Source organism: Gossypium hirsutum, chromosome D02 (assembly GCF_007990345.1).
Source record: "Gossypium hirsutum isolate 1008001.06 chromosome D02, Gossypium_hirsutum_v2.1, whole genome shotgun sequence".
Taxonomy (NCBI): domain Eukaryota; kingdom Viridiplantae; phylum Streptophyta; class Magnoliopsida; order Malvales; family Malvaceae; genus Gossypium; species Gossypium hirsutum.
Window position 1 is genome coordinate 24,429,729 of NC_053438.1, and position 15,885 is coordinate 24,445,613.

The window sequence follows — 15,885 nt, forward strand, 5'->3', positions numbered from 1 at the left end:
ATCAAACAACCACGAAACGTTCGTGATTTAGAACTCCAGTAGCCTTGCGTTCTAGAAGAGCCTAGCTCGAACCAATGTCCTCAACCGCTTGGGACATTTAAATCCGGTTACTACTTCCCTTGACGGAACCAAACAGCTATCTCCACTTGGCACGCCAATGTGTTCACAGAAAACCGATTAGAAACGTTCCTTTTGGAATTCCAACTGTACGTCTAACCACACTAACTCAAACGACGTCTTTTTTGACTTAGTGTTGATCTGACTTTATGAGCTGGCAAAATCATACTCTTAATCCGGAGAAATAATAAGTACTGGAATTTTTAGGAGTTAAATGGCTCGGGTTTGTTACTCACGGGTTTTGACGAGGCTAATTTCGGCCTAAAGCTGAAAATGGGTTTAGTTGGCTAAGGTTTGGGACATGTTGGTATTTGATAAATCAATTAAGGTAAATGGGTGAAAAGGTGGGTGATGTGATTGAGTATGGGGGTTGGAATATATTAAAGTGGGGTGGTTGAAAAAGGGAATTTGAAAAAGGAGTTGTAAATGGTAAGTAGTAACACGCTGGAAGTTTTAGGAATTGAAAGTTAAAGAAACTAAAGTCAATAAATAAATTTGTGAAAAGTTGAAAATAAAGGTGAAATGGATTGTTGGCTACTGGAACTAATAAATTGAAGGAAAACAAACTAAAGAAATAACAAAGGCTACGTGAGAAAGGAGAGAATTGAAAGATAAAAGCTTAATATTTTTGATTGATCAATAAATGAACAATACATGCTCTATTTATACTAGAGGATTTACTAAATTAGGAGCCAACTAGTCATAGAAAATTAAGGAAAAAAAATATTCCATGACAAAAAATATCCCAAAATAATCTCCCCCACTAAGTCAACAAAATTTTTAGCTAATTAATATTGGAAAAATTCTACTTTGGCCCTCCTTCTTTGCTTCTTTCTTTAATTTGGCCCAATTGTTTCCTTTTTCTTCTATTTAGCCCCAAATTGCATTCCTGCACAAAATTCAATAAATATGGCAAAATTAGTGGTGCATTCTCATAAATTAACCAATTTAATTACATTAAATATGTAACTTTAGCATTTAATCAATAAATAGAGGCTACATTGTTCATTTTAATCATCAATCAATTCATAAATCAACTTTCATCTTTGAATTCAATCTTTTCTCCATTTTTTCTCATGTAGCATCTGTTGTTCATAGTTTCTTTTTCTTCAATTCATTAATTCCTAGTTAGCCACCTCCTTAAATCGTTTGCAATTTTTTTTTCAAATTCCCTTTTCATTTCCAGTAGCCAACCATCCATTTTAATATATTACTAAATTTCTAGCCTCCATATTTAATTACGCCACCCACCCTTTCCTCCTATTTTTTTACCTTATCCAATTATGCCCAATACCATCATATCCCAAACCTTAGCCAAATAAACCCATTTTCAACTTTAGGCCGAAATTAGCCTCGTCAAAACCCGTGAGTTACGAACCCGAGCAATTTAACTCCTAAAATTCCAGTACTTATTACTTATCCGGATTAAGAGTATGATTTTGTCAACTCATAAAGTCAGATCAACACTAAGTCAAAAAAGACGTCGTTTGAGTTAGTGTGGTTAGACGTACAGTTGGAATTCCGAAATGAACGTTTCTAATCGGTTTTCTGTGAACACATTGGTGTGCCAAGTGAAGATAGTTGTTTGGTTCCGTCAAGGGAAGTAGTAACCGGATTTAAATGTCCCACACAGTTGAGGACATTGGTTCGAGCTAGGCTCTTCTAGAATGCAAGGCTGCCGAAGTTCTAAATCACGAACGTTTCGTGATTGTTCAATCGGTAAGGGTTAGTTATTGGACGTTCCATAACTAATTTACACAAGGAAGAGTTGGTGTCCGAGGCGTCCTTGGTAGCTATAACTAGCTTATTGGAAAAGAGGAGTTCATCTAATTTCGAGGATCGGTTTAAAGACGAGGAAAAATCAGTGCCTAAAGCTGAGCTTATTCTAATTAATTTTTCTTCAAATTTATTTAACTATTTTTTATTATTATTTCATTTTCAACTTTTACTTTTTACGAGTTTTATTTATTTATTTCAGGTTTCAGGTTTTCGATTTTATCCTCCCCCTAATATCTTGGGCACTACAACTGCCCCGACATAAATATGGTCAAGAGAACAACAATTTGCAGTAAACTCAGTCTCTGAGGGATCGACCCTACTCTTTATACTGCTTAAATTACAAATTAAGCGTAATTTTATATTGGTGGATTTGACAACCATCAATTTTGGCGCCGTTGCTGGGGACTGACAACACTTACAAATGGTTTAAATCATCTTCATGACCAGATCTTTATCCGGAGATCTCGAATACAACTCAGAGATCGAGAAATCAGCACGAGTACGACGAAAAGAGACAGAAGCTCTTAAACGTGCAAGTAAAGCAGAAGTTGAGCTAGGACAAGGGATCTTAGAATCCGACGTCGAAAGGTTGAGCCAAGCAATTCATACAGAGGCAATTCGACATGGGAAACGAGTCGAAGTGGTCGAACCTGAGACCGAACCATTTTTTGAAACAAAAGAAGCAGAATTCGTTGAACTAGAAAAGATGGCGAACCGAACCATTCGTCAACTAGTAGCTGCTCCCAACGAGCAAACACCGTTATGCATCAACAATCCAGCTAGAAAAACCCTGTTCGAGTTGAAGTCAGGCCTTATTCACTTTTTGTCCACTTTTCGAGGCTTGAAAAACGAAAATCCACATACCCACTTGAGAGAATTCCACTTGGTCTGCTCAAGCATGAAACCACAGGGAGTAACCGAAGATGAAATCAAACTTCGGGCCTTTCCTTTTTCTTTAGTTGATACAGCAAGAGAATGATTATTTTACTTACCACTTGGTTCTATTACAACGTGGGATGACTTATCTCGTGTTTTTCTTGACAGATTTTTCCCAACATCGCGAACAGCTGAACTTAGGAGAGACATAGTGGGAATTCGCCAAATGGAGAGTGAATCTCTCTACAACTATTAGGAGCGATACAAAAAACTGTGTGCAAGTTGTCCCCAACACGGTTTGACCGAACAATCACTTCTTCAGTATTTCTACGAGGGTTTGCTCCTCATGGAAATGAAAATGATTGATGCAGCTAGTGGGGGCGCTTGTCAATATGACTCCTCAAAGGGCAAGAGAACTGATATCTACCATGGCGGCAAATTCTCAACAATATCGGCCGAATTCAGAACCCATAAGACGGGTTAATGGGGTAAACATTTTATCCTTAGAAGATAAGTTGGAGAAGCTTACTAATATTGTTCAATCTATGCTTACAGAAAAGAAGAATCTGACCCAACTGTGTGGAATTTGTACTACATCTGAACATCCGATGGATTTGTGCCCAATCCTTAATGAAAATTCAATGGCACATGTCGATGCTGTCGGAGGTTTTCCGGGGCCTCCACAAAGATGCTATGATCCTTTCTCCAACACCTACAATCCCAGGTAGAAGGATCATCCCAACTTGAATTACGGAGCTAATCCCCGATATAATCCGTCATACCAACCGAGACCTCTGCAACCACCACAACGGCCACCCAAGCCGAGCACATCTCTAGAAGCTATTATGGAGAGACTTGTTGTCGATGCTGCAAAATACCAATAAAGGACAAACGCATCAATACAAGAGTTAACTAATCAAGTTAGTAAACTCTCGATGACAGTTAATCGTTTGGAGTTTCAAGGTAAATTACCTTTCCAGACAAAGCTGAATCCTCGGCAGAATGCAAGTGCAATAACTCTTCATAGCGAAAAAGTTCTGGAAATAGTTCCAGACAAAAGTCATGGGCAAGACAACGAACGGGAAAAGTAGATCTTTGATCCAAAAGCCAAACCGAAATCAGAAATTTAGAAACCAGTTGTGATGCCACCTCTTTTTCCAGAGGGGCTCCTAAAGGATAAGAAAGAGAATGAGGAAAAAGAAATCCTCGAAACATTCAGGAAGGTGGAGGTAAATATCCCTTTGATCGACGCTATCAAAAAAATCCCTCGTTATGTAAAATTCCTCAAGGAACTATGTACTAGCAAAAGGAGGTTAATAGGTAACGAAAGAGTAAATGTAGGAGAAAATGTCTCCGCAGTACTGCAAAAGAAAGTTCCGCCCAAATGCAAGGACCAAGGTATGTTTGTTATTTCCTGTGAGATAGGTAATGTAGGCATTAAGAAAGCCATGTGTGATTTAGGGGCTTCCATTAATGTTATGCCTTATCCTATTTATAAGTTGATTAACGCGGGTCCTTTGAAAAAAACAGGAGTAATTATCCAGTTGGAGGACAGGTCAGTCATATATCCCAAAAGGTTACTTGAAGACGTCCTTGTTAAAGTTAACGAATTAGTTTTCCCTGTAGATTTCTACATTATTAATATGGAAGACGATAACTCAACTAATTCATTTGACATTTTGCTTGGAAGGCCATTTCTAAGTACCGCAAGCGCAAAAATTAACGTTCAGAGCGGAACACTGACAATGGAGTTTGACGGTGAAATCGTGAAATTCAATATCCACAAAGCTATGGGTCATCCTAACTCACTATCAAATATTTATAGCATTGATATTATAGATTGTTTAACTCAATCCTATCCTGAATATCATGACTTTAATGAGTTGGAAACTATCCTTTACAAAAGCATTGACATTGATGTTTTAAGTCATCTCGAGGAATTATCAATTATTGGAGATCCGTTGCGAGAATTTGTCAAACACTTGAAGACGCAACCATCGTTGACGAATCGAGGTAACCAATTTGAAATATTACCTTCCCAAACTAAAATCTTGCCTTCGATTTTGCAGCCATCAACCTTGGAGCTTGAAGCATTACCAGACCACATTAAGTACATCTTTTTGGGAAAGAAAGACACTTTACCAGTGATAGTGTCAAACATGAAACAAAGAGAGATGGTCAAAGACGTCTTAATCCACCCATGATGGAAGTAGTAAAGAAGGAGATCCAAAAACTATTAGATTCTGGAATGATATACCCGATCTTCGATAGTGATTGGGTTAGCCCGATTCATGTCGTGCCCAAGAAAACTGGCGTGACAGTGGTGAAAAACTCATCAGGAGAGCTAGATCCTACCTGAGTCCAGAATGGATGGAGGGTTTGCATCGATTATAGGAAGTTGAATGCAGCTACCCAAAAAGACCATTTTCCACTTCCCTTCATCGATCAAATGCTCAAGCGATTAGCTGTGGAAATTCAAAGCGAAAAAACCCGGAAGTGCTTTAAGGAGAATGGTCAACGACTGAAACCCTTTTACGAGAATTTTAAACACACAGTTGAGGAGATTATTCTCGAGGAGCCTAGAGCTTGAATAACAGGTCGTCGAGCTTAACGACGTTAAAGAAAGTGCTGTTGGGAGGCAACTCAAATTTTCTTTTCCTTTATGCAAATAAAATTTTTGGTAAAATGGAAAATGAAAATACATGTCAAGGATTAGTTCTGTCTAAGGAAAGACTTGGTACTTAAGAATGTCCATTGTGACTCACCTCTCTTTCCTGGGAACTTACTTGGTGCATTTATCACGACTGTTTTACCAAATCTCGTAATCTTGGTTTTTAATAATTTATTTCTCAAGTTTATAGCTTAGCTAATAAATTTGAAAAAAAAAACATTTTAATTTTCCTATTATTATTATTATTTATTTTTACTATTTTATTTTATTTTCATTTTTATTTTTGCAGGAAACATTCCAAGACAAAATTAAATTCCACTTGTCAACCCACAAAATTCTTTTTATTCAGCTAAGGCCCACTCTACCTACGAGACCACCCTCCACGACGTTGAAATGCATAGGGAGTTTCTTTTTCTCTCTTTCTCCTACTTATCTTTACTTTTATTCTTTAAATTACATTGGGACAATGTAAAATAAGTAGAGGGGAGGGAAATATAAATTGGTTCTAATTTGCTTATCTGTCATCGCTATTTTTGCATGTTTTCGGTAAAAGGTAAAATTTTTCTTTTGATGGTACACTTATGGTTTGACCTATTTAGCTATTTAATTTTTACACATGAAACTTTTTAATAACCTAGACTTAGTGGGTAAGAAATTTTTGGGAATTATGAGTTTGCTTGACTGCTTACCTTTTATCATATGTCAAATCTTTTCAACAACAAAAAGAACAAAAAAATAAAAAATAAAAAAAAATAAAAAAAATACTCCTCTGATACGAATGTTAAGAGTGAAAAATTGGGGCTGTACATCGGGCTGAGTAACCGGAACGTGGTGCTTGGGTTGTCATCACATCTCGCGTAAAAAGGTTCGTGTGGCTGTCCAATTTCTTTGCACTCACTCCGTTAACAAGTTATCATGAGTAGGGCGAAATAACCCGGTTAGAGACGTCAGAATTGAGTAACCGGAACATGGTGCTTGGGTTGTCATTATGTCTCGTGTAAAAAAATTCGAAAATGTCCTAAGTACAAATAATAAAATAAAATGAAGGGTAAGTCTATCTCTGAAATATATTTACTTACTCCTTAGGCTAGGTTATTTGAAATATTAATGTGCTAGGATTAAATTGCTGAATTGTGCAAACCATGGGGGTCAAGTCCTCTTTTGGAGAAAACTTTGCCTTTTGCAAATTCATACAAAATGCTCGAGGACTAGCATAAGCTAAGTAGGGGGGATTTGATTAAATGTCAAAGTTACATATTTTATGTCATTAAATTGGTTAATTTATGAGAGTGCACCACTAATTTTTCCATGTTTTTGTTGAATTTTGTGTAGGGGTGCAATTTGGCGCTAAATAGAAGAAAAAGAAAACAATTGGGCTAGATTGAAGAAAGAAGCAAAGAAGGAGGGCCAAAGCAGAATTTTTCCAAGAATAATTAGCTGAAATTGTTGACTTAGTGGGAGATTATTTTGAGATATTTTTTATATCATGGAATATTTTTCCTTGATTTTCTACACTAGTTGGCTCTTAATTTAGTAAGACCACTAGTAAAAAATGAGGCTATATTGTTCATTTTAATCATCAATCAATTCATAAATCAACTTTCATATTTGAATTCAATCTTTTCTCCATTTTTTCTCACGTAGCATCTGTTGTTCATAGTTTCTTTTTCTTCAATTCATTAATTCCTAGTTAGCCACCTCCTTAAATCGTTTGCAATTTTTTTTTTCAAATTCCCTTTTCATTTCCAGTAGCCAACCATCCATTTTAATATATTACTAAATTTCTAGCCTCCATATTTAATTATGCCACCCATCCTTTCCATCTATTTTTTTACCTTATCCAATTATGCCCAATACCATCATGTCCCAAACCTTAGCCAAATAAACCCATTTTCAGCTTTAGGCCGAAATTAGCCTCGTCAAAACCCGTGAGTTACGAACCCGAGCAATTTAACTCCTAGAATTCCAGTACTTATTACTTCTCCAGATTAAGAGTATGATTTTGTCAACTCATAAAGTCAGATCAACACTAAGTCAAAAAAGACGTCGTTTGAGTTAGTGTGGTTAGACGTATAGTTGGAATTCCGAAAGGAACGTTTCTAATCGGTTTTCTGTGAACACATTGGCATGCCAAGTGAAGATAGCTGTTTGGTTCCGTCAAGGGAAGTAGTAACCGGATTTAAATGCCCCACGCAGTTGAGGACATTGGTTCGAGCTAGGCTCTTATAGAACGCAAGACTGCCGGAGTTCTAAATCACGAACGTTTCGTGGTTGTTCGATCGGTAAGGGTTAGTTATTGGACGTTCCATAACTAATTTACACAAGGAAGAGTTGGTTTCCGAGGCGTCCTTGGTAGCTATAACTAGCTTATTGGAAAAGAGGAGTTCATCTAATTTCGAGGATCGGTTTAAAGATGAGGAAAAATCAGTGCCTAAAGTGAGCTTATTCTAATTAATTTTTCTTCAAATTTATTTAACTGTTTTTTATTATTATTTCATTTTCAACTTTTACTTTTTACGAGTTTTATTTATTTATTTCAGGTTTCAGGTTTTCGATTTTATCCTCCCCCTAATATCTTGGGCACGACAACTGCCCCGACATAAATCTGGTCAAGAGAACAACAATTTGCAGTAAACCCAGTCTCTGAGGGATCAACCCTACTCCCTATACTGCTTAAATTGCAAATTAGACGTAGGTTTATATTGGTGGATTCGACAATCATCACAGTCAGAACTTAATTGCAAACTATTTGAGTCCTAATTATATATATCCAATCGATCTCTCCGCTAGCTTGGCTTAACCTTGATGGTTTGCATTAATTGATGAAATGGAAAAAGTGAAACGACGAATTAGAGAAATAGATCTCATGTATCACTATCCGCAGTGAATGCTTTTTCTCACTATGGACAAGAGATGACTTGAGAATTAATTTATTTATTTGACTTATTATTTAATTAAATTATGATTAAATAAATAAAGTTTGAAGCGAAAATTAAATTAAGTCATCGAAGTTTCATAAGAACAAGTAAATTGAATTTATTTACTCATAGATAGTAATACAGTAAGTCATCATGATTATAATGAAATTTGAATTGGGTTGAAGGAATAGTTTCATCAATTTAATTAATTATTTTAATCAATTAATTAAATGAATAAATAAGATTTTGGGCATAGGAGATATATTAATCGGGATTGAATAAATTATATAAGTTAGTTTTAAGACTAGATAACACATATAATTAACCCGATACATGACAAGGCTCGATTTAAAGGGAGGGGTGGAAAACCCTAGTCTAAGAGAAGGTCATTCCGCCCCTTATAGTACACTCCATTTAGGAGTAGTGTTTCCTATTAAAATATAATTATTCATATATTTTTATTCTACTGATACTCTTGCTATTTCTCTATAAATAGAGACTAAAGGTTGGGTCAAACAGACTCCTCTTATATGTTGACATTCTGTCAAAATATAGAAAAGTTATTTATGAAATAAATTATGTGTTTTAACGGAATTCGTCTTTTAATTTTTAGCCCACGAAGTTTCACTCAAGTTTTCATCAATTTGCTAATAAAGCCCACACTCTAGCGAACCAAGGTCGAGGATAGCAAAGAAGATTGAATGATTGAAAGGTAAGAACAATTTAATCCGAAAACACAAGTATAGTTATTGTTATAAATATCACAACCAGTTAATTTTGAAGAAAATTTTAAAAAATTCCATTGTTATACATTCATTTGAAAACTCAGTTTTGTGGTCCATAGGCTAGAATGGTTGGAGCTTTCGGGTAAGAGTTTGTACTTAGGTGATTATGTTTAAAATGATAGTTACGATATTTTTTATTTACTCAAGCTAAGTTTTGGTTTTTAATTGACTTGGCATGCTTGTGAGATGAGTTTTGTTAATGAATTGAAGAGATTAAAGAATGACTTGATTTTGCATCTAAATTTTACTGAGTTGAGTGAAATTGATGTTTTGTTGAAAAAGAAATTGTTTACGTATCGGTTTGCGTGGATGTGGATTGTTGGATTAAGTAATGCGTGTTTCTTAATATATTTGCCACTCAAATTTTGATTTCCTTACGAATTAGCCCATCCTTCAAATTCTGCTTTTCTTAATACTATTAATGAATTATAAAATCAACCCAATACCTATTCTTTAAAGCCTCTCCATTTAATTTCCTAAAATCACTCAACTTTATTCATTTCGGTACAAAATTAACTTTTCCAGTACTAAAAAACTTTGTGTCCTTACAAATAATATTTAAATTATTATATTAATAGTAAATATCCAAAATGATAATATTTCGATATTTAAATTAATATAATCTATATTATTATTTAAGTTTTTAACTGAGTGATGTAACAAGTCAACTAGATACCAACCTGGTTGAAAGATAACTATTTTTTTTTTACAAAATAACAATTATAAATAGGATAATATTTTTATCTTTTTGTATTTATATATAAAATATTTTTTATAAAATATAATTATGGTGCAGTTTTAACTTGGGATATTATGAGCTCTAAAGCATCAACTTAATAATTTCCACTAAAATATCATTTTATCTTTATATTTTTTTTTACATATTTTTTAAGAAGTCATAATCTAGTATTACATTAATCATATATATATTATGAATCTTAAAATATTATACTAATCATGCAGTATTATTCGTATTAACGTTTTTATACTATTAGAATATCCATATTAATATAAAATTGTTTTCAATAAAATATTAATAATACCATTTAAAATAATTAGTAGTGTTAAAATTTATTATTAAAACAATAATATTGCAATATTAAATAATATTTTTATTAACATTAACAATCTATTATTTAAAATATGACTACTATATTTATAAATATATAAATATGTATTTTAATAATATTGAAAAATATTTTTAGAAACTAAGATTAAAAATATTAAAAATATAATAATATTAAATTAATTATTAATATAATAAAAATTGACTTAATTTAAATTAATTTTTATTTAAAAATCATTTTACTTATTTTTTTTTCAAAATTTGTCTTCCCTAAAGGCAGATTGGTTTCTGAAAATGTTTTTTTTCTTTTCTATTTTTACTTTTTTTTAAATAATATTCATTTTCTACTTTTTAAAAATTGAAAAACGCGTTTAGTTCTGAAAATAAAATAAAATAAAATAAAATAAAGTTTGGTACTTATCTCCCTATAGTAGAAACATGATAATTAAAATAAAAGGTAAATTGCACGGTTGGTCACCCAACTTTCATAAATTTTTATTTTAAGCATTAAAAATAAAAAAATTGTAATTTAGTCACCATCGTTACATACTTTTATCATTTTTAGTCACTATGGTTACATATAAGGGTGGAGCCAAGAAATCTAGATTGTGGAATCAAGTTTTTTTAAAAATTAAAATGTTTATAAACTAATCCGTAATATTAATCGTGGAAAAACTAATGTATTTGGTTAAATGTACGACTATTACAAAACTATTAAAACAATAATGGAAAGAAAATGTACATAAAATAAAATTGAATAACACGTACTTTTTTTATAATTATCCACAACACTTTCTAATATGTTAAAATCGTTGAATTATCTTCTCTTTGTTAATGTTGTTAAAAATATCTTTCTCAACATATGTAATCAAACAATTATTCATCCATTGATCTCCAATTTGATTCATCAAACGAGTTTTCACAAATTTCATTGTAAAGAAAAACACTCTTTCCACACTTGTTATAGTAACTAGCAAATTTAGTGCAAGCTAATATTTAGAACAAAAAATCTACGCTTTAAATTTAAAGGTTTTCATGAAGCCAACTTGTAACTAGTAATTTTCTTTCACAAAAATAAAAATCACTTAATCATGTGAATGCAACATGTCAATTTTCAAACACAAGATTCACAACTTTAGGAATAAAAAATGTTAAATTTATAATTAATATTCAATAAATTTAAGACTATAGATACAACCAGTCGTGATTTTTTCAATAATTTTTATTATTACCCAGTTAATATGTTTGAAAACTCATGCAAAATAAATATCTCAAAATCATTTAATAAATAAAAAAACTAAATATTACATAAAAAAATCCTAATTTATCTAAAGAAAACCCACGGTTCTAATTTTCTAAGGGTTAGCCACAATTCTAATTTTGTGGAGATTAATCAATAAAATTTGAAAAGAAAAGATGAGTTGTTACTAAATTAAGGAGTTCCAGTTAAAAGTATTGAGTGATTGATTACCTCTCTAGCTAAATTCAAGAGAGTGTGTGAGAAAAAAAAGTGGTAAGTGTTGAAGGAAAATAAAAAGGAATAGAGATTTTTAGGTTTTAGTAGTGGAGTGAAATTCATTTATCTATACTATTAATAAAACTCCTAATTAAATTGGTGTCACCTTCAACCGGGGTGCCAACTCAGTTAGCAAGTTATGGGAATGTCCTTCCGTGATTAAAATAAGTAATATTATTCAAGGGTATTTTAATCTTTTCACTTTAAAAAAATGCATTTAGTGGGATTTAAACCCACACCAATTATATTAGTAAAACCTCCAATTTACAATTGAACTAAAGCTTTATTTTGATATTTTGATATATTTTAAATTTATCATATACACTTTATTACCTCTATCAGTTGTATATCTATAAACTATGTTATTAATAAAACCCCTGACTGAGTTGGTTTCATGGGTTAATCGGGTACCAACTCAGTTAGGAAATTACAAAAATGCCATTCCGTAATAAAAATAAGTCATATTATTCGAGGGCATTTTACTCTTTTCATTTTAACAAAAATCGAAAAGCTATGCACACGGTGAGATTTAAACCTTTATCAATTGGATTAATAAAACTTTAACAGCATGTTTGGTTGGCATGAATAGCCATTCCATTCCTTGCCTATTCCGCGCGCTACAGTGATTACACCCCTATTACACTGTTTGGTTCACCGTTTACTATTCCACCGTTTTGCTATTACTTGTTTATTCCCTCAGCACCTGTAATAGGTATTCAGGGGTGGGGGTAAGGAATTGGTATTCACCGTTTACTGATTTCTTCTCCCTAAAATTTTGAGACCAAAATATCCTACTTTCTTCTACCCAAAAAGTTTGCTCCAGATTTCATATCCCCAGATCTCATCCTTCCTTCAAAATTTCTGCCGCTACCAAAAGAACCATGACTCAATTCCGTAATTTTTCCACGAAAATTTCAAATTCTTCTCTCGCCAATACGGCGGAAGATGCCCAGGTGTCGCTGCCCGAGCCCAGGCCGCAGTCTCTGCCTCGCAAGCCGTGGCTCATCGTCAGTCTCGGTAATCCCGGTAAGAAATTCAATGGCACCCGCCACAACGTATTAATACGTCCTCGTTTTAATTTTTTAACGAATTTAATGTTCTTTTAATGATTTTTTTGTTTCATTTTTTACCAACAGGTGGTTTTTATGATGGTAGACGCTATAGCTAAGGCTAAAGGGATTTCTATTAACACAGTTAACTTTAAAGCTCAGATTGGAAAAGGTACTTTTTAAAAAAAAAGTTCAATCTTCGAATGACTTTCACTATTGTTAAATTCAAGAACTTCAATATGCTTTGATGTATTGCATGCCTGTTGAAAATATAATAGCCATGGAACTTTGCTGGAATGGGTTATTGTTTCTTCATAAATTTATCATTTAGACATGATAGAGTCCCAAATTTCTAATTCTAGACTAGTATATTGCTTTGATATTAAGTTGATTCTACTTCTTCCAATTTTGAATAACTGTATGTAGTGTATTTGAAGGGTATATTTCGTAATGGGTACTTAATTATCTATCCATACTAATATAATGTCTTTGACTGAGTTGGTCTCACTTGTTAAACAGATTGTTTTATTGTTTTATTGTTTTATGGTTTTGGTGATTGAAGGGTATATTTTGCAATTGAAACTTCTAACTGATTGTTTTATGGTTTTGGTGATGAGATGTGCTGTAAAACACTAATAATTATATATTCTTTGATGTTCATAATCTACCACTAGCCTCCCACATGTCATTAACGAACCTAAGGGAGACATTACCTGCCTGAGGCATCTTGAGAGTGTTTGTAACTTGTATGCCACTCATACCTTAAAAAGTTTTAACTGCAATTGTTTGCAACTTTATTCTTGATTTTGAATGCTTTAGATGAAGATACTGTTTTACATTGTAACCTTGAAGAGTGCATTTAGATTACTCATTGGGAAAAGATCCTCCCTTCTACTACAAAAATAATGGAAGTTTCAACTACTTTGTTTAAAGGGAGTAATTTACCCTCAATTAAAATTATGGCCGAAATTTTAATGATTTTTAAGATATATAAAATTTAACTAAAAAATATCAACCTTAGATTTAGTTGAAAGTGGATTAGTGACCCTTGGATAATGGAAACTAATTAGATTAAACAGTAAAACAAACAAGAGTGTATTGGATAATGGAAACTGATTAGATTAGAATCCCACCTAAGTTTATCTTTGATTTGGATGATGGCAGACAATAGCAGCTGCAATTCTTAGTGACTTCACAATTTTCATATTTTTTGAGAAACTTATTTAATACGTGGCATAAACTATCCAAAACCTTCTATACTTCATCTTCTTCCATATTAGTTTAAGCATCAAGATTGGTATTTCCTTATGCATAAAGATAATAAAACATAAGTTCTAGCCTGATAGATGGAAAATAAAAAGTAAAAGTTTATTCATTTCAATGAAAATTGTAGGTAAATTACAAATGAATTCATGTTCTAAAATTTTCTTAGGCAACTCAGAATGTCCCATTATGCAATATTTAATTTGAGATAGTTACTTTTTCGGATTTATAGGAAATGTTCCTGTCATGCTTGCCAAACCGCAAACGTTTATGAACTCAAGTGGTGAGTCTGTAAGTGAGCTATCTCAAAGGGCCTATATAATGTTTTAGAGAGACTAAGATTCTCACCTGATTGAAATTACTATAGTTCTAATATCCATTGGATGGTTTCACTTTACATATTGAAGGTTGGGGCCATTGTATCATATTACAAGATTCCATTAAAGCAAGTTCTGGTGGTAATTTTCTTCCTTTATTATGACTTAATGGTAATCTTTTCCCTCCCCCCTCCGCACTTACAGTTCCCTTCTACAGATTTTTGTGCATCCTTGATCCCAACCCACCGCATGAAAAAGTTCCAGATTTGAAGCTTAGAGATTTCTATTTTGTACTTTATATAATTGTTTTTTGATTTGTTGTCTTGCATGAAGTGATCTACTACACTTTCAATGGAGAGAATATTTGCTTAAAGTGTAGGACACAAATGATTAAATTGTGTTGTTTAAGATTCGAGAATCAAGAGGTCTTAGTCTCCCAATTGACTTCCTTGAGCTAGTTTGATAAGCATGCAAGTCGTATTGTTTCTTGATGATTAATGTGTTGTTTTTTAAGGATAATTGAATTCTCAAACACTAGTAAACTGTTTTAATCGAGAATTATTATTTTTTCTGTTTTAACTATTATTTTTCATTTATTATTCAAGTTTTAATTTAATTTTTATGGATTGATGTAATAGATTTGTTTTAATTTAATTGTCTAAAATTCAGTACAATATTCAGAAGATAATAGTAATGGTTATTGAATTTATGTTTATTAAAAATTAATCAATAATTGAGTTGAAGTAAACCGGTGAAATGCTTACAAATAAATATTCTTTTAAGTTTGGATTCAATCTTTAAAATTGCATATAAAAATACCAAAAGATGAGAACACCGTTATATAAATATTTAATTATTTTATTAAAATAATTAACTTAGAAACAAATATTATATTTTGTTCATGTAAATAATTCTTAAATTTGAATCTAGATAATTATTTTAAATTTTATTAAATCATATATTTTAATTAAAATATATTTAATATTAATTATTTCAAATTATATTTTATAGTATCATATATTATGATTTTAGTAAATTCATATAAGAATATTGATTATTAGAATTTTATTAAATTATATATTTTAATTAAAATATATTTAATAATTATTATTTTAATTTATATTTTACAGTATCATATATTATGATTTGAGTAAATTCATATAAGAATATTAATTATTAAGAATTTTATTAAATTATATATTTTAATTAAAATATATTTAATAATAATTATGTTTAAATATGAGTAAATTATTTATTATTGATATTAATAATCTTATTAAAATTTAAATAAAATAATTTACCAAAACAAATTTCTGCTAATTATTAAGAATTTTATTAAATTATATATTTTAATTAAAATATATTAAATAATAATTATGTTTAAATATGATTAAATTATTTATTTTTGATAATAAATAATCTTATTAAAATTTAAATAACAATAACAATAATCATTTACCAAAACAAATTTATGCTAAGGGTATTCTGGTCATTTTAGTTTTCTCCATTATGCTATTACACCTCTATT

At 31.7% G+C, this 15,885-nt stretch overlaps 2 protein-coding genes across 3 annotated transcripts; both read left to right on the forward strand.

The window, feature by feature from the left end:
- Positions 1 to 3,914: 3,914 nt before the first annotated feature.
- On the forward strand, positions 3,915 to 4,976 carry LOC107908002 (uncharacterized). Its single transcript, XM_016835288.1, has one exon. The coding sequence runs from the start codon at positions 3,915 to 3,917 to the stop codon at positions 4,974 to 4,976; it is 1,062 nt and encodes a 353-aa protein (XP_016690777.1).
- A 7,311-nt stretch (positions 4,977 to 12,287) lies between these two features.
- LOC107903039 (peptidyl-tRNA hydrolase, chloroplastic) lies at positions 12,288 to 14,876 on the forward strand. Of its 2 annotated transcripts, none has more exons than XM_016829107.2 (5): positions 12,288 to 12,754; positions 12,865 to 12,949; positions 14,273 to 14,331; positions 14,448 to 14,498; positions 14,575 to 14,876. In XM_016829107.2, the coding sequence occupies exons 1-5, from the start codon at positions 12,674 to 12,676 to the stop codon at positions 14,590 to 14,592; spliced, it is 294 nt and encodes a 97-aa protein (XP_016684596.1). In that variant the 5' UTR covers positions 12,288 to 12,673; the 3' UTR covers positions 14,593 to 14,876. The 2 variants fall into 2 exon arrangements, with proteins under 2 accessions (XP_016684596.1, XP_016684593.2); XM_016829104.2 differs by having other exon boundaries at positions 14,273 to 14,323.
- The last annotated feature ends 1,009 nt before the right edge of the window (positions 14,877 to 15,885 follow it).